Source organism: Perca fluviatilis, chromosome 15 (assembly GCF_010015445.1).
Source record: "Perca fluviatilis chromosome 15, GENO_Pfluv_1.0, whole genome shotgun sequence".
Taxonomy (NCBI): domain Eukaryota; kingdom Metazoa; phylum Chordata; class Actinopteri; order Perciformes; family Percidae; genus Perca; species Perca fluviatilis.
The window spans coordinates 29198743-29218723 of record NC_053126.1 but is presented as its reverse complement, the minus strand read 5'-3'; the positions used below and the strand labels follow the sequence as shown (position 1 = coordinate 29218723).

General features: G+C 38.9%; 2 protein-coding genes across 2 annotated transcripts; both read right to left on the bottom strand.

The window, feature by feature from the left end:
* Window positions 1-2930: 2930 nt before the first annotated feature.
* Window positions 2931-6259, bottom strand: LOC120574190 (lymphocyte antigen 75-like). The gene is made up of 3 exons (XM_039824412.1): window positions 5359-6259; window positions 4826-5118; window positions 2931-3453 (listed from the first exon to the last, which is right to left on the bottom strand). The coding sequence occupies exons 1-3, from the start codon at window positions 5657-5659 to the stop codon at window positions 3265-3267; spliced, it is 783 nt and encodes a 260-aa protein (XP_039680346.1). The 5' UTR covers window positions 5660-6259; the 3' UTR covers window positions 2931-3264.
* A 4777-nt stretch (window positions 6260-11036) lies between these two features.
* On the bottom strand, window positions 11037-18144 carry LOC120574189 (cytochrome c oxidase assembly factor 3 homolog, mitochondrial). Its single transcript, XM_039824411.1, has 2 exons — window positions 17922-18144; window positions 11037-12333 (listed from the first exon to the last, which is right to left on the bottom strand). Exons 1-2 carry the CDS (start codon window positions 18088-18090, stop codon window positions 12227-12229), a joined length of 276 nt encoding a protein of 91 aa, XP_039680345.1. The 5' UTR covers window positions 18091-18144; the 3' UTR covers window positions 11037-12226.
* Window positions 18145-19981: the final 1837 nt, after the last annotated feature.

Sequence of the window (19981 nt, the reverse complement as noted above, 5' to 3'; positions counted from 1 at the left end):
TCTGAGTGAGTGTATCTTTAAAGATGGGTCTTGCAGCTGGATCTCTCTCAGTCACTCTCAATGTACAGCCCCCTCTAGTGGATAACTGAATACACCCATTGGTTTTCCACGTGTACCGTTTCCTTCAGCCGTGAAGCAGAAAGCAGCAGAGTTGGCAAACTAGCCTTGCATTATGGGAGCTCCCATCATGGCGTGGGACGCACTCTGACCAATCGGGTCACTTGGCTGAAGCTCGGCAGTGTTTTAACTGGATGTGTTGTTGACCTCAGCCATCTAAAGCCATCCAACACCAGCCCAGCCTCATGTAATTCTATGTTGCAGTAATCACACCCACAGGGAAGTCTACTTTAGGTATCGTGGTTTTCCGCATATGGCTGAGTTTTAACTCTTAACTATGTATTTCTAGCTTTATTCTACATCCAAACCAAAGTAGGCAAATGCACGTACACACAGTTTCTTAGTTGCTTTTCAGGATCATGTATTTTACTCTCTTTTCCCCACTTGCACTTCAGAAGAGTGCGGACCATTAATCCTATCCATGCTCTAAATGGAGACCTTATTGATACAGTACAGCATTATAAATACTTAGGAATTTAGTTAGACAATAGATTGGCCCACAAAACTCAAGTTCAACGTCTTGCTCAGAATTCAAAATGGATTCTTAAATCGAAGCAGAGCTTTGTTTCTCCTTTGAAAACACATTATACAATCCACCATACGGTGCCATTCGAGTCATTATACAAGACAGCCATCACACTTACCATTGAGTTGTATGAAAAGGTTTGGATGGTCATCATTGGCATCTACAAGGCATGGTTATACCCATGTCTTCATTTATAAGACCTTGCTATCTAAGACGCTGAAATAACATCTTTAGTTAAGTTCAGAGCTGATTACCATGACACCAGATCACAGGATATGTTGGCTTTAAATGTGTCTTAACACTGAACTGGGGAACATTGGTAGAATAATGGAATGAGCTGCAACACAACTTAGTAGATAGTATATTTTCTAATGTTATTTACATATCAGTGATTGTTTAAATTACTGTGGCTGTGTGTGATGGATGGTTGTTTTGGGTGAATTAATTTTCAGGTTGTGTTCTTGTGTATATGTAATTTAACTATCTAACTGTGCTCTAAAGATCTACTCATGGGTCTAGTATTACCAGGACTTCATATGGTTAAGAAATTACCTGCACGGGGTAAGCAAAGTCTGTATTTTACTTGAATTTTCTGACATTATCCCGCAGATATGATGATTATGTCAAGGCTCTGTCTAAACTTTCCTTTATAATTGCCAACACCAGCCAATATGACCCGAAATCATCACAATGCCAATTTACGAATTATTAGAGGTCTCCAGGTAATACTATTGTGGATATAGGGCTCAATTCAGATGTGGTAAAAAAGCACACTTATCTCCAGAGATTTGTGGGAAAATCCCCAGATGGCTATATACCCAAACACAGATTCAGGCACGAGTCAGGCCCAGAGGGATGGCCACAGGTCCTAAAGGCCCCAACCAGAGTCAGAAGGTCATAGGTACTTGGCTTATTAGTATCAAAACCTCTGCATTAAAATGTGTTGTTGGAAAGTCAATCAAACAATTACAAAGAGACGCAAAATATCTACAAAGAGACACAAAATGACTACAAAGAGAAACAAATTGACTACAAAGAGAAACAAAAATATTACAAAGACGCAAAATGACTACAAAGAGAAACAACATGACTACAAAGAAAAACAACATGACTACGAAGAGAAACAAAATGAAACAAAATGACTACAAAGAGAAACATGACTACAAAGAGAAACAACATGACTACAAAGAGAAACTAAAATATCACAAAGATGCATAATGACTACAAAGAGAAACAAAATGAAACAACATGACTACAAAGAGAAACAAAATGACCACAAAGAGAAACATGACTACAAAGATAAACTAAAATATCACAAAGACGCAAAATGACTACAAAGATACGCAAAATGAGTAAGAAGAGAACCAAAACGACCACAAGAGACACAAAATGACGACAAATAGAAACAAAAATATCACAGAGATGCAAAACGACTACAAAGAAAAAAAAGTGACTACAAAGAGAAACAAAACAACTACAAAGAGACGAAAAAATGACCATAAAGAGACACAAATGACCACAAAGAGAACGAAAACGACTACAATGAGACATAAAAGGACTACAAAGAGATGTAAAATGACTAAAAAAGGAGACGTTAAAATTAGAGAGAAATAAAACAATTACAAAGACAAACAAACTACAAAGAGACATGCTGTAAAACGACTACAAAAGGAAGCAACATGACTGCAAAGACAAATGACGAAAGAAAGTTTAAAATGTTGTTAAGTTATTATTTGTTGAATGTAAGTCTGAATGCATTTTCACTGCATGAGGTCCCTTCTCCAAATTGAGCCCCAGTCTGACACCAGTCAAAGGTTTTGAAACCCACCCCTGCATTGTATACACGCACACATAGCAAAAAACTACACATATTTTCTCTCCTCCCAGTAATAACACATGGTGGTTAAAGGTTAAGTCCAGCATGTTCTGCAGCGATCTGAGGGGATTTCATTCCCTGCAGGCAAACAGAAAAGTAGTGTCTCGAAGCTGCAGGTGATGAAATCTCCATGGAGGAGTTAGCAGTCTGAACCAAGTAAAGTGCGTCTCTAAGCATCATAGCACCCCCTGGCGGCCATGTTGGAACATTACCATATGGTTCCACATGCCCTAAAAAACTACAAGTCACACAGCTCTGACACAATGGGAAGGTTGATCATGTAGGACCAATTTAGATTTAGGTACATAAAATGCTTACTAACAAAATGATTTCATGCGGTATGGAATATTTATGAAACTATACTTACATTTTAAATATATAAATTGAAATATAATGTCACAGCGTGACTTGTATGTATTGTATTTCATTTTATTTAGTTACAGCTGTAATGTCTTTGTTCCACGTGCAGTACAAAAAGTAAACATAGCAAACTCATGGGGAGAATAAAATGGAATATAAATATATGTCCCATTCTAAATATATAAAAACTTATACATTCTTAATTTTCTTTTCTTTTTTTCTTCTTTTACAGATGACATGATTTCTGAAACCCTAACCCTGACCTTTTGGACCTAATAAAAGATGATGTTGTTATGAAATCTTACAGTAATCACAAAATTAAAACATGAACTGGGAAGGAAGAAGTAGACTTTCTTAAAGAATGACATTCATGGTTATGTTATGTTCAACGCTTCTTGTAACAGAGGAAGTTCCTTTTCCACATGCAGTCCATGGTCTCAAACTGTGTGATGCCGTTCTTCACTAGGATGCCACAGCTTGTCAGAGTCTGGCAACTTTTAATATCCTGGTACTGCACTTGTTCTCCTCCCACCCACAGCCACTGACCAGCCAGGTAACGCAGGCCCGTCCACACCTAGCAACAGTTAGCAGAGGGGTGTAAACACAGAGGAGGAGTTGCTCAATAACACAAATGCACAACAGGTCCTCCAAACCATACAATGATATGGGTCGTTTGTTCCCTGCCCCCTAATGCGACCCGCAGGAGGGTTTTTATATAATAGTGCCCCTAGCGGGGGCGAGAATACTATTGTATATTTAAACCAGAGAACGTTGGGCGTGGTTTTAGACGTAAAGGTCGCAAATTTAAACACGTCTTTGACGTTGTGAAATGGTCGCAGTTTGGTTATGTTTAGGCACCAAAATTACTTAGTTAAAGGGGAACTATGCAGTTTTTTTTTTAGCTTAATTTACCTTAACTGAACAGCTTCGGAGCCAATGGAATTACTTTTTTTGGGTTGAATGGTGGTCGTCTTGCTCCCCCCTATCGCCAGTGAGCAGAAAAAACACCCTTGCAACTTTCGGCCGGCGAGCCAGTGGCCTCAGCGTCAGGAAGGATCACGTGCTATCAGGTCTCGCCATGTAACAAACTGCTTCATGGCACTGCACACATACACGCCCCCATTCAGGAACCGGCTGGTAGCGATGGAGTTTTTCACATTATCGTCATGGCTGAGCCGGCAAAAAAGAAGCAGAAAGCTAGGAAAGCATTGTCGGAGGAACAGAGAAAGAGGAAACGGCAGACTGACCGAGCGAGGAGTCAGACATGAGTAAACATAGGAGCTGCCAAATATCTATTCTGAAGCTGTAGGGGGAGCTCTATAGAGAAACCTGCCAGCAAAAAGCGAGAAAACCACGAAGAAATGGCCAAAACTGCATAGCGCCTCTTTAAGTTAAAAATTGGTCGCAGTTTGGTTATGTTTAGGCACCAAAATCACTTAGTTAAGTTAAAAAAAGGTTGTGGTTTGGGTTTAAATTAGACGTTACTTCACTTCAGGTTACACGTGACGCTGAACGTGATGTTTGTAAAGTTAAAATAAAACTTGCCACGGTTGCCGTTTGGTTATGCTTATGCACCAAAACTAGTTAACCTAGTTAAGATTAGAAAAAGATTGTGGTTTGGGTTCAAATCAAACCTTACTTCACTTCCTGATTGTTATGCACATGACTTTGGCTAACTGAATTATTTTTAATTTTTTTTATTTGCCGTTTACTTTAACTTTCAATCAGGATTCAAACCCAGTCCTGTGTTTGTTTGAACCATCCACCACCCCAACCTACCTCATTATGTGGACATTTTGGCGCTCTTTAGTTCATTGCATTATTTCCTGCTTTGCTCCCGTCATAATTACCACTAGAGGGAGCTGTCACTAGAACCGTAAATATAGGTCGTAACTTTTGCTTGTACAAACGACATCTGGGAGCGTTTATCTGGAAAACTGCCCTACCTCATTAGTGGTAGCATCTTGTGCCTTCTCTCGTGCGTAGACGTGGTCATCTGAAGTGAGCAGGGTGGCCAGGTCATAGCGGTAGTTCTGGTAAGCAGTGGCTGGATTACTCGAGTCCACCGCCTCCAGAGTCCTGCAGTGGTTTAATGCCTGCTCCCACGTCTTGTTCTCCTTCACCAGAACCAGCGTCTCATCAACGCACATCACACTGTGGCTGCTTTCACAGCGATCGCTCTCCCATAGTGGTACACCGTTGTGCTTAAAAGCACAGTTCTCACCATATTTTGGTTCATCTGCAAATCAGTCAGAATGTACATTTTTTGCTTTTGCTCCGTTTAGCTGGAAACGGACATGATATAGTCGCTGACGGCGGTACCATATAAACAGAAAATATTTAGGTCAATCATTGGTTTAAAAAAGAAGAAAAAAAATCCAGATTCTAGGAAAAAAGAATCAGTTCTAAAATGGTCACAAAAGAATCACGCTACATAGGATTTTAGTCCCCACCCCTATTACATTCTAGCCCTGCTTACTGGTGTTCCAGTTGGTGTAGTCGGCTCTCACGTCTCCTCTGGACCATTTCCACTTAGAGGTTGAATTCTCTCGGTATAGACCGATCCATCCCTGGCCATTGACAAAGTTCTGATTCTCTTTTGCACTGCTGATGGTGACCAGGTCTAAGTTTTTTCCTCTGCAGAAGGCCTGTGCCGGTTTCCAGGGCAACGAGAAACTGCTGAAACTAGTTTGTATAATCATGCTAGGTCTCAGGTTTGACACCCCAGGAGCAGGAAAGAGCAGCAACAGGGCCACTAGAATGCAGATTTTCCTCATCATGTTATCCCTTTGAATCTCTGGGTTTTCAGGTACTGATGTTTCACAGTCGAGTCCATTAAATACTCATTTCACAGACTGACTGCACCAATCACAGCCCAGATAGACTCCGACTAGACCAATCAGAGCCATGTGCAAAACCTAGTTGATTTGCAGAGAAATCCTGCCACCCATGACATTCACAAGGTTGCACGACATCCTCTCCGTCTCTTCCTGTCTCCCAGCTGAGTTCCAGCATCCATGCAAAGCAGAGCTTAGCATATCCTGGTGTTTGGTCCTTAGTCCTTGTAGGCCTTACATTATGTTATTTGTTATTATAGAGCACACTTGGAAACCAATGGAATCGTTTCTATTTTTCATTTCTAAAACAGCAGATTTGCGTCCAAAGTGACATACGGACGAAACAGAGGACGTGCGTACGCACAGAAATATTTTGATTTATAAAACTGTGCGCACGCACGTCCTACGCCGGTTTCCTTTTATAAATCACAAGCGTCTCTAAATGTGGCGCAGCTTTTGCGGCTTCATGTCACGCCCATAGTTGCCTATAAATTAGTCTATATCCATGACGTTCCTCTTCCGGGATAGCTCCGTTGCCGCTGGAAATTCCGTCGGATGTCTTTCATTTCGGCCGGATGTCCGTCCCCTTCCTCTTCCTTTGTGTAGCCGTTCTAAACTCCGGTGGATTTCTGAGGACTATGGTTAACTGCTCCTCAGATCTCTGCAGGGTAAATCCAGACAGCTAGCTAGACTATCTGTCCAATCGGAGTTTTCTGTTGCACGACTAAAACAACTTTTGAACGTACACGTTCCACCAAAACAAGATCCTTCCAGAGGCTATTTTGCAGAGGCACCGTTGCTCCGCTCAGTGTTTAACACCGCCCAGACGATTGTGATTGGTTTAAAGAAATGCCAATAAACCAGAGCACGTTTTTCTCCCATCCCAGAATGCTGTGTGGACTAGCCAGACCCTCCTCCGCAGTGCTGTGGAAGAAAGTCTGGCAATGAGTGACTACTTATAAATATTCAGTAAAACGCCCCTGATTAATATTCATTTACACCGACAAAATGAGCAGATCGAGAGGAAAACAAACGGAATTTCCCTCAACCTGAAGTTGTAGTTCTTGTTAGAGCGGTGGAAAAGAGGAAAAGATTGAGGGCACAGTGTGGGCATTACTGATGCCAACAAAGGTGTAGAGTGGCAACATTTTGCAGATGCAGTTAATGTTACAGCCTCAGACGTTTCGGACCGTGGCCAAAAAAGAAATAGAAATGGTCCAATATTAAAATTGATGCAAAAAAAATGCGCCTAGCGCTACATGAAAACAGTGTTTTTGCAACGGGTGAGAAAGGGATCACCGGAGCCGATTGCCCTTGAAGTGGGAAAGGCACAGCGTGGTTCCTCCCGAGTGCTTCTCTCTGTAACGATGGGCCCAAAACAACACAATTAAATTAAACTCTATTTATAGTATCAAATCATAACAAGAGTTATCTCAAGATACTTTACAGATAGAGTAGGTCTAGACTACACTCTATAATTTACAAAGACCCAATAATTCCCACAAGAGCAAGCATTTAGTGCGACAGTGGTGAGTAAAACTTCCTTGGACAGACTCAGGCTCTTGGTGGGCGGTTGTCAGACGGTGCCGGGGTAAGGGGGTAAGATGAACTATAGTGACAATAAAGATAATAGAACTATGACTAGAAATAGTAGTTGTAGTAGTTCATGTAGTAGCATGATGTAACAGGGCACTGGAGGGCGTAGCAGGATGTAGCAGGATGTAGCAGGACGTAGCAGGGCACTGCGCGGCAAGGTAGGGCATGGCAGGGCACTGCAGGGCATAGCAGGGTGTAGCAGGGCATAGCAGGATGCCTAGAAGGACCACAGCGACAGCTGAAACCATGATTTAGGTGCCACCCTAATCCAGGAAAAACTGCAAGGTGAGAAAACATAAGGGCTCCGGGCAGTCTGTACCGGCTTGTAAGCCACTCATCCTTGTTTGCCAGCCAGTTTTCTTGCTGTCTGTCTCCATTTGCCACATCTTACAACAGTGCAAAGCCAGCAATTGTAGGATTGCAGAATAGGGTTGTTTTGAATTTCTTTAAACCAATCACAATCGTCTTGGGCGGCGTCAAGTTCCGATCGCAGTGACGGCGGCTCTACAAAATAGTCTCTGGAAGGAACTTGTTTTGGTTGAACATTTGCACCTCGCAAAAGAAAATGAAATGAAGTTACCTGTTCACACATTACAGCAACGTGAGCTATTTAAATCAGCTGGATATATGGTTAAACATAATTAGCTCTTAGCAGTGTCTCGCCATGTGTACTTCTTGCTTAGCAATCTCAATCGTTCCCAAAATGTCCAAGTTAGAGAGCAAATGCCTCAAACGTATAGTTTGTAAATCTTGGCAATGATTTTGCGAAAGAACCAAGCAGGCCTGTCTTGTAGCACGAATCAAATACATGTTTTTCTGTTGATATCTTAAAATCCCCACTTTCTTCCTCAGTCCATTATTTTATTTAACGCCGCTTGTAATTCCTTTGTTATGTGTTTCTACCCTTTTTTTTCCCTCCAAATTGTTCCATCATCTGCAAACAAGGAGAAAAGAAGGCTTGATTTTAGAATGGGAGTCAGCTGGTGAAGCTCCACTCAGGACTGACACACCTGACTCTGCTTGAGTAATCACAGCCACACACACACACACACACAACACACACACACAGAGAGAGAGAGGGAAAGGTTAAGTAGAGGTGGAGGCCATGGAAACTAGAATTTGTTAGTCTAATCTTTTTTTATCTTATTTGATTTAATTCTCCACCCCAGTCATCAAAGTTGCCTATTCTCCAAATAAGTTCAAATATATAATGAAGTCATTGTTGTAGTTAGATGTTACTGTTTGCAACATTTTCATTAAAGGAGACCTATTATGCTTTTCTGTATTTTCTGTCATATCTATAATTTTACTAGCCTGGCTTTAACTTCTGGATATTCGGCAGCGTTGCCACAATGGAGCGAATAGCTTCGCTCGCATCTTTCTCCGCCGTCATTACGGAACTACAACTCAAACTAGCGCACGACCTCAACGTCATGGTTCTCAGCCACTCCCTCTGTTCGCTGATTGGACCGGTAGAGATTTTACCGGAGAAAACCCGGCGACCCGGTGGATGTTAACGTGTTAAATTACCACTTCAGTCTCGTAATATTACAACTTTCTCTCTCAAAATATTGCAACTATCTCCAACTCTCAGATATCACAGATGGGATGAGTCATATTTTGATTGTGCAGAAAGTTTTAAACATGAGCAGACATTTTTGCAGAAACACATATGGGCTGTTGCAGTGTCCAGGATCAAGGTCAAGGTAAATTAATTAAAATGAATTAATGCATCATTGAGTTGAACAGGTATCGCATGCACATTTAAACAACAAATTAACAAAAGAAAAGGAAGAGGAAATAATGCCTACATGTTGGTTGACTCATCAGGTATAGCATTAAATGAGAAAAGTTGATCTACAGGAGAATAAATATTTAAAAAGGTATACACAATGCCTGATAGCCATACTGCATTGTATCCCATACTGTATATTTTTAATTTGTCACCTGTTTTTCCTTTATATAAATTAAGACACTTTCACCATAAACGGATGCAGAAACTGGTGCATAAAGTTCACCAGAACGCAGGAAATTACCAGTTTTAAAATATTCCCTATTACATTGGCCGCTTTCGAAATTGAAGATGACTGCAGTATGCAGTAGCTACTGTATACTGTGTTCATCAGCAGTATGCAGTATGAAACTGTTAAATTGTTTTATTGTGCAGTATGCTAGGCCAGGCTAAGCCTTTGAACAGTCTCTTAAAGCACTGGGCAAAAACAAGAACTCAGGCCACTATTACAAATGAAAAATATAACTTACTGAGCTTTGGATTTTTTTTGTTTATATCCTCTGTACTCACTGGTTTTTGCATTAAAGTTATTCTGTTATTATTTAATATTCATATTATGTATTCCATTTTATTATTCTCCAACTAGTGAGTGACTGGAATTTAGTTTTTTAAACTAAAATGTACCCGATATATGTGCCCACAACACAGGTTTGAATGTTGGTTCTAACACACCCACACATTCAAATGCCTCCACACCTCAGTAACAGGAAAAAACTTTGTATTTGATTAACAAATGTCTTTTTAGTCACACACTCACCTTGACTTATTCTTTGACATATGGCCATATACATTTAATTTCAAGTCTGGTAGGTAATTCTTTCAGGTAGGAAATATCTATCAGAATAGACTACTTCCTCTATAAATGCAGTTTAATGTTTTATGTAAATCTTTTGTGAGTACTTTCTCACAATAATATGCATTTCTACTTAAACAATTACTCTTCATTCCATCACACCACACATATACTCTGCCAAAAAGTAGTAACGCTTCAAATATTTCGCTGTTATTTCAACAACAGAGACCATTGGTGAGAATTAATCTGAAGATCAGATATTATTTAAATAATAATATATTATTAAATTTGACCCATTTTTTTCAAAACGATTCTATATCAGAAATGTGGGTGTCTTTCAACCAAACTGTCAAAAGTAATAACGTGGATGGTTCACAAGTAAAATTAATGATCAGTTCACTACTTTCATTGAATGTGGGTGTTTTATTCAATTTTCATTTTCATTTAAAGAAACGAATTGATAAAAGAACGTTGGAAAAAAGTGACAAAAATGTCATAAAAACAAAAACAAAAATGTCAAAAGCGCAAAAAAAAGAAAAAAAAAAAAAAAAAAAAATCGACAAAGAACTCTGGAAAAGTGACAAAAATGTCAGAAGAAGCTTCAAAAACGTGATAAAAAAAAGAACAAATGTCAAAAAAACACCAGGAAAAGTAACAAAAGCTTCTTACGGTTTAAATTTTGACCCAGGAAAACAAAAAGTTGCATGGCTGACGGGGAAGACAACACAAGGCTTAATAAGAGCTGCTTAATGGATTAGATATCAATTTGTTCAATGAAGAATTGACCCATGTATATTTGTAAAAGGCTGTTGTACCAGGTACATACTGTACTGCATACTGCGGACATGAAAGATGCCATTGAATTGCAAGATTTGTAAATTGTAAATGTTTTTTTAAGTAACAAACTGTATTGCCTTTATATGTGAAATGCTTGCCTGTAGACAAATTTCACATTTGTGCATATTCTGCAGATGTGCTGAAACGACTTTCTAGGTTACCCTAGCAGTTCATTTCAATGAATTCATTGGAAATGGACCAAATCAACAATGTCTCTATTGCTATAATTAGTGCCAAAGTACTTTTTTTTTTTTTTAAGTGAAAGTGAATTTATTAGGAAATGATGGACCTTCCACAATATGTCGAGGCTACACTTTATTCAAAGTAAGTAAATTAATCCAGAAAATAGTTCAGAACAACAAAAGAAGCAATGAAAACATTTGTAATTCCCTTATATAAACTGGAGTGGCAGGTTGTATGTAATGCCTCGATTCTACAGCACGGTTCAGCTCGACCCGGCTCAATTTTGGTACCAGGTGTTTTTCTCAAATTTGGTTTTCTTTGAGATCCTGGATCCTTTCATCGGAAACCAAACAGAGGAACGTCTGCACTTTGTCAATTGACCCCGGCTTGTTTTGCAGGCTGTCTTTTTTTTTTTGGCCCGAGTTACTCAAGAAATTGTGGTCGCTACTGATGTTAGCCTGGCTATTTAAAAATGGCGGGGTTTGTGCAGGATGTCCCGTGTCTCTTTGACCAATCAATGGTCAAGCAGTGTTTCAACTCCTTCTAGTATCGGCTCTGCTTGCTCGGAACGTCGAACGAGGTGGTATCAGATACTATCCACTGGGGGGGGGGAATCAAAAATCATATGTATCGTGATTTTTTTTCGTGACGATTTTTTAAATCCATTCTTTTCACCACAATCAATCTATCTATCTATCTATCTATCTATCTATCTATCTATCTATCTATCTATCTATCTATCTATCTTTTTTACCAATGATTCACCTAAGTATTTTCTGTTTATATGGTACCGCCGACGGCGACTACATCATATCCATTTCCAGTGGAACTGATGGAAAGCAGAAAACGCAGAGAATCCATGTTATGCTCTTCTTTTTAAATAAAATAAATGTCAAACTGACTGACAAGTGACGTGCATTCTTCTTAGAAAACAATTACAGCATGTGTCATGATATGTTGTCTCTAGAGGTGTATTATTCAACTTTTGTTTTGGGAAAGAAAATCGCAACACCCAATACTATTGAATCGCAACACATGAAAATTGCAATACAAGTCAAATCTTCACCCATGTATCGTGAAAGAATGGAATCAGGACAAACGCATATCGTCCCAGCCCCACTATCCACAGCTGTTTCCAAATGGAAATCCCCCAACAACAACAACAAAAATCAAGTTGAAATCAAATGGAAATGTGTCTTTAGTATGAGAAGCTCAGCAGACGTGCCTCATCACATGCCAGTGCGATGTCACCATACAGTCTATGCATCTAACTCTACGGTAAGTCCAGGACGGTTCATGGTCGGTGCAATCAGGAGTTGGCGCCGGTCCGCGGCCCTCTGATGATGTGGACCTTGGCTTCTTCGTCCAGCTCGTCCATGATTCTCTCCTGTTTGACGGACAGGATGGTGTAGCTGACTGGACAAGTGTAGGTCAAAGGAAAGCCCGATAACACTTTGAAAACAGCCATGTACAGTATCTTATTGGGATTTTTTTTTTCTGGGGAGCCAAACATAAAAATGTGCATTAATATTCTTAAACGAACTGGCACAGGGCTTGGATGACATCGGTGCCTGAGCTGGACATTTGCAGATTCGCAGATGCAATATGCAAAGGACATTTCGCCTAAAAATATTTTGGTAGCTGAGGATGCAGCTGTGGCTTCACAATATACAATAGGTTTGTCATCACAATATCTACTGGCGCGATAAACACATCGGGAAAGTAGGGCTGGGGGTAAACGATTATTTATCAAACGATTAATCGGGGGATTATTTTATCGATTAGTCGACTAATCTAATGACTAATTGGACGATTAATATAACGATTATTTTTCTGTTGCTCGATTAATAAAAACCATAATGTATCTCACATTAATACCAAAAAATTCTTAATAGTATACTTTATTAAACAGTTTTGCACAGCAAAAAATCTTCTGCTTTACACAAAATAAAATAATTTTACTTTTATACAAAATGAAAGGCCAGCCTGTTTACTCTTTTACAGTACCAACATAACTCTTGTTCAAAAAATTCAAAAGTTGTAGTGCAAAAAAAAAAAAAACACTGTATAGTGCACAGTATAGATATTCCTGAGAGTGTTTAACATAATATAAAACTCCTGTTTTCAGTTTTACAGTCCCAACAAAAGCTACTGCAATCTGCTTGCTACCGTTTGCTAGATCTAGCAGGTGTGCACTTTGGTGGTGCTAGGCAAACCAACGCATCTTAGCTCTCTGTGCAGTTTGTTCGTGCTAGGTTAGTAGCTAACGTTCACGTTAGCTAACGTTAGTCGTAAGCTAGCTACCATTCAAGCCAACATTAGATGATAACTACGTTAGCTAGACAGCTGTCTAGGCATCAGTAGCTAGCTAACGTTAACGTTAGCTACTAACCTAGCACGAACAAACTCCACGGAGAGCCAAGATAGTTAGCTAGCACCACCGAAGTGCGCAGAGCTAAAGCTACACAACACACTACGCAAACATGAAATTAATTTAGCCAACGTCAGTACTTAGTTGTTATGTCTCCTTCACGAGTGACAATGGGGTGCCTCTGTTTCAGATGCTCCCACATTGCTGTTGTGCTGGTGTGGTATGCCAATTCCATTTGACAAAGAGCGCAAGTAACGACATCTTTACATTTGGAACTAAATTTGACGTATTCCCATACCTTCGATGATTTAGGGCAAGCTGTTTTTATGACTTTTCTTTTATTGGGGCTTTTTGCAGGGCATTCTGCAATGTTTTGGTCTCCCACATGTGTGTGGCGAAGCGTCGTCGCAAAAATATGAAGTCGACGTGATTTTAAGCAGCAGGAAAGCAGACCTGCGTTTATTTATCGCAAATAATATCGTTTTCACGATGCTCAACAATGTTTTTCGCAAATCACTTACTTTTAGAGATGCACCGATTACAACTTTCTAGGCCGATTCCGATTTTCTTTGAGTTACGCCAGCCAATACCAATTTTAGCCGATTCTGATTTTTTCTGACAGCACATACAAATATTTATTTTCTATCTTTTCTTTAATAGAACATTTTGCACAGAACATAAAACATTTTTTGAACAGATAATGGATCACTATAAAATAGAACTATATAAATTACTCCTGGTGTGGGAAATTCACACACAAATTACTCCTGGTGTGGGAAATTCACACACATCTAAAGTGCAATGTTACAACCATTTCCTTATTTTCACATCCAATATCCCAAAAAAAAAAAATTTGATTTTGGTCTTTGGTGTCGTCCCTCCACGCCCTACTAGGTGTTGCATATTGCAAACTTGTTATCTTCTGCACATACGCTGAAGAATTTCCAAACAGCTGACATGTTGCAGGTTAATTCACGAGGTTCCCTACATGTGCGAGAATAGCACGGACACGCGCTTCACACCGCGAGCGAGTACGCGCGACACACGGTGGAAAAGTTGAGAGAAAGGATTAATAATAATAAAAAAGAAGAGACTGTGCTGTCGCGTCCGTGTCTGTGCATGCGTCCTTGAGTACTGTGACTCGTATAGCTTATTTTGTCAGTTAATTGTAGCGTTGACCAGCATGAAATCGGCATATGTCAGACTGACTGCCGGTCGCCGGTCATGGCAAAGCACGTGAAAATGGCCAATTCCGGTCACCGGCCGGCATATCAGGGCATCTCTACTTATTTTCCTCATTATCGTGCAGCCCTGATAGCGACAATTGGGCAGTTGTTTTGATATGTGGACAGATGAGTACCGCGAGATTGGTTATCTTTGGATCTTGTATTACTTTGCATCACATCAACAACATCACCGTTGCGGATCAGGTCGAGTCCGGATTTGTCAAACTGGACCTAGTCAATTGGGTGCAAAAACAAAATAAGCGGCATAATCTAGCAGGGGAAATAAACAAAAAGTATAGTTTGATTTTCAAGTTAGTAGCAATTGTTCAGGATGACCCACAACTATAGCCCATATATATATATATATATATATATATATATATATATATATATATATATATATATATATATATATATATATATATATATTCTTTTGGTAGGCTTTATTGCCTGCATTCACACACACGCTGCATCAGACGTCAGGCGGAATGAGGGTAGTGCGTTTGGGCAGCGGCGGGTGGGGGGGGCGTGTGGGGGGGGGAGCTGAAAACAAACTGCAGCGAAAAGTTGAGATTGATTAAGCTTTCGGAGAACAACAACTTGATGTCACGATGAGGTGGCCAATGGTGTAACCGGCGATCAGTTTTTTGTCAGGCGGTGTGAGAGTCCCGCCCAGGAAACATCGCTCCCTCTATGGCTGCCACAAGAGTTTGTGCAACAGCTGGCTGTTTCAAGTTTCCTGATAAAGAACAAATTGTCTTCCTAATTCTCTTTTGAAATTAAGACATTACGATATTTTGATATGGGCCTTTGCATGTGACAATAAAGCAGCTTTCATGTCCTCTTGAGTTTGATTTGAAAGGAATGTTGTGTGATTTTCTGGGTTACTTATAGTCGACGAATCCCATCAAAAGACCAAAATCAATTGACTGACTTGATCCTACTAACAAGTATTGTGTAAAGTGTTCCTTCAGTACCATGAACACTTGGGTTTATTTTCTCGTACACCGTCCCGCTGCCACAGATGTTCACTCTGCACCCCAATGTGGATTAAACCGCAGCTGAAAATAGTCCCCGATAAATGCAACATTTGCTAAAGCCTGAAGTGCACAGCTGTTTGAAGACATTATTGAGCCTTTTTTGGAAATTAAACTAAACATTTGTGACCAGGTTTGAAAAAGTTTGTCTTCAATGGGCAAGAATGGACTTCAGTTTGGACTAACGCATTATTGGTTTCGGTCATTTCATGGGATTTGTTGACAGTAAGAAAAATATATTGAGTAAAACCATCTTCCAAAATCAAACTGCTTTGGCAGATATCACGTCACATTGTTATGACTTTCAATTTATAGAGTGTGGTCTCGACCTACTCTATCTGTAAAGTGTCTCGAGATAACTCGTGTTATGATTTGATACTATAAATAAAATTGAATTGAAATTGAATTGAATTTCAGCTGTTAAGAATAAGGGGGTTATTATTCTCTGTATATTATTATGGGGATGGGCTATACTCTGGCACCCTCTGGTGACAAAAAGTTATAATGCAAAGACGTGAATTTGATGTTTGGATTGGACCACATTGCACATTTAATTTAGAGATGCACCGATTTCAACTTTTAGGCCGATTCCGGTTTCTGATTGAGTTTGAACTGCCGATACCGATTTTAGCCGATTCCTATTTCATATTTTCTAACCACTTTCCAGCACATACAAATATTATTTCTATCTTTTCTTTAATAGAACATTTTTTGAATAGATAATTGAGCACTATAAAACAGAACTATATAAATTATTCCTGGTGTGGGACATTCACACTCTAAAGTGCAATGTTAGAACCATTTCCTTCTTCTCACATCCAATATCACACTAAAATATATATATAAATAACAAATAAAAATAAAATAAATATAGTCTTGCAGTATAAAGATATTTCTCAAAACACACACACAGGCCTGTTTGAACGTCAACAGTAACGTTACCCGAAAACATAAACGTCACACAGATGATTTAACATCACCGCTCATTTTACACACAGTTTAGTAACAAAACTAAACGCTGAGGGAAGATTACTACGTTTTTAATGTTGGTTTGGAGCGGTATGCATCCCCTAACCTGGAAAGCGTTTTAAACAGTAACGTTAATAAAGCATGTCGGAGGAATACAGCGTCTCTCTCTTTTTTTTTTGTCTCATCTGGGGTGTGATGAACACTAAATTCATCAAAGTCAGGGTGCCCAACGCTATTTTCCAATAAACTGTAGCTGTCAAATTTCACGGGACCCGAGTAAGTGCGCCCGAGTGCATTTGACCGCCATAAAATCGGCATATGTCAGACTGACCAGCAGGTCGCCGGTCATGGCCGGTCACGCGAAAATCGTCCAATTCCGGTCACCGGCCGGTCAATCGGTGCATCTCTAATTTAATTGACTCAATTCCAAAAATAACAAAAGAAAAAAATCTTGATTATAGATAGAGAAAAAGTTACATTCCTAGTGTTTGATGAGAATCTCACAAATCCGCCCTGTGTAACGTTATAGAATGAACTCATTTAATTTTATTTTTTTTGGAGGACTTTATTCTATTTTTCCTTTTCATTGCTTCAGCGAGTAACAGGTGCTTTTCAGTATTACATACTACTATAATACATGTACGTCACAAACGTTATATCTTTTGAGTGCGTTAAAGCAGTAGCGGTTTTTGGTTCTTGTTACATTTTTTATATATCTGATTGTATTCTTGGCACATTTTTATATATATATATATATTATTATAACAACATAAGTGAAAGAGAAAATTATATTAAAACATTTGAAAAACACACTTAAGAAAATCCAGTTATTTAACTATTGCAATTACAACAGGAAACACGTACACTTTTTAAGGTGCACAATCTCTATCTCCAACATTTCTGCACAAAATATGACAATATAAGTTATCTGAACTTAAATAAATAAATATACACTATATATAGTATATACAAAATTCGGCTCAAACATGTTTGTGCCGAATTTTTTTGTTTTGTTTTGTTTGTTTGCGGGGTTTTTTGGGGTGGTGGGTGGTAGTGGTCGAAGGGGGGTCTCGCCCTGGGTGTAATTCAATGTAGAACCGCCACGGAGTTAAAGTTAGCATGAAATATCAATGCTTTCTTAACTCCCTTGACCATCCAGTAACGTTACAGACATAGCATGACTAGTTTAAGTTCAGCTAAGAGAAAGCTAAACTAACGTCTAATACATTGTGAGACTAAGTTACTTTACAGCCCACACAATTTATTGTTCATTTTAACATTTGTCTTGCATCATTTTAGCCGCTGAATGAAGGACACAGTTCATATGTGTTACATCAATAAGTTAGCTTATATGCTAGCTAGCTATCTATCTATTTGACCACAAAGTGCAGTGAAGGATACACAAGCCGACCACAAACGCTCCGATAGCCAGGCCGGTCACCAGGTTCCGGCTGCGGATCCGCGATGCGTTTTGCTTCCAGTAGTCGAGCTCCTGTCGTCGGCGGAGGAGTTGTTTCTCCGCCGCGGTCAGTAGAGGTTTTGCGGATCCTTCTGCGCCTAGCTCCGCCATGACTTGTTTGGATAATCAGCTGCTTGAACCGCAATGATTCTTCTTCATAAAAAATAAAGTAAGAAGAGAGCATACCGATACCGCCACCTACTGTATCGGAGTGTGAATACTGATTGTATAACGTTAGGCTATTTAAATTATTTAAAAAAAATGATATCCTATCCTAGGCTACTCCTCCTAGCTCATTTTCAGCTCAGCTTGGTCTTCTGTGGCTGTATTGTAAAGGCCTACTCATATGTTGTCTGGGAAACTGCAAGCTGTTATTGTATTCATATTTCAGTAGCCTGGACTGGGCTGACAGTGAAGAAAAATACAGGACATACTTTTTGTTGTTGACTGCTGGCTGTCTTAAACTGTACAATAATCGACTGGATGTCACTGTTCTATCAATTGGGATTCATTTGAATACAAAATTCTAATTCACAGTCATATTTAAATGAAATATCAGATATGGTTTTGCTTCTGAAAACACAGCCAATAGGATCATGGTGGTGCTTTCAGAGTCAAGTGAGGGCGACATCTGGCTGAGACGTGATACTATTGATTACAGTTTTTTTTCCAATTGCTAACACACTAAAATGACATGCATAGCACAATTATTTAAACTGACACACAGAGAGCAAAACCTCTTCTCAAGTCTCCAAAAGTCTAAACACATTTTCTGCTTTACACACATTTTGCAATTCAGAGTGGCACTTTTTAAACACACTGAACACTGTTCTCTGCATAAGACACAACTATCTGACATAAAGTCACATATTTTCCACTTCAAAACACTGCCATTCAAAATGACACTACATGAGCTAATTGACCAATATATATGCCACCTGGCCAAAAACCTCAATGGTTAATTGGTACCACTTTAATCAGGAAGTAAGAATTATGATGCCTCTTTTTTTCTATATATTTTTTCATTTTCTTTTTCAGTTTACTGTTCTTTTGTGAGCATATTTTTGTTCAGTCCAATGTAAATATATCTGCTGTGCATATGTTGCACTGACTTGTTTGGTGAAAAATAAAAAATAAAAATGTTTCAACAGCATGTGTGTGTATCCGCAAATATTTCTGTGCATGTGAACCATCTGAAAAATTTTCTACAATTTGAACTATTTTAGTATTATGACAAAGCACACTAAAGATGAGAGTGCTTTTTATTATGCCCAACAGTGTGTAGTAGCAATACTACTCACTACCGTAATCGCTCTGTGATCACGAAATATACTTCCCATTGAAATACTGTACATTACTTTCAAATTTGTGATCACCACACGAAAATAACCACATTAACAAAAAATAACGCCCATAACAGGTTAGAATATTAAGGGCTGCCTTATTCGTTCGAATATCATTATATTTTTTACATATTCGAATTATATTCGAATAACAAAGTTCGGAGTCAAAGCCCTATTGTAAATCATGAGAAATGTGTTAGTGATATTGTGAATAGTGATCAGCAACCAAATATTGATAATGTGGAAGTTAATGCCTTTTGCCTTTTTGCAGCCAGTACAAAGGCAGAGTGCAGACATTTTAAATGGAGGTCAAAAGTCAAAAAGTCCAGATTTTTTTATGTAGAGAAGTTTCATTACTAAAACATCTAATTGCCAGATTCCTAGTGTCCCAACTATAATTCAATTGGATGGACATCTAAAAAACTTTAAAGTCATTTTTCTCAGTTCCACACTAGCGAGTTTATTAATTCTTATTAACATATGGCTGTAATTCTTATTAATATATCTTTATAAGAAAGAACTTTTTTATTTATTTATTTATTTAAGCACCCAATGATAATACACACAAAGAAAACGCTTAAACTAAAAAGATATAAAATGAAATGCATTTTGGAAGATAAAGAGACAAAAAAAAGATTTCTAATTAAAAACTTACATTC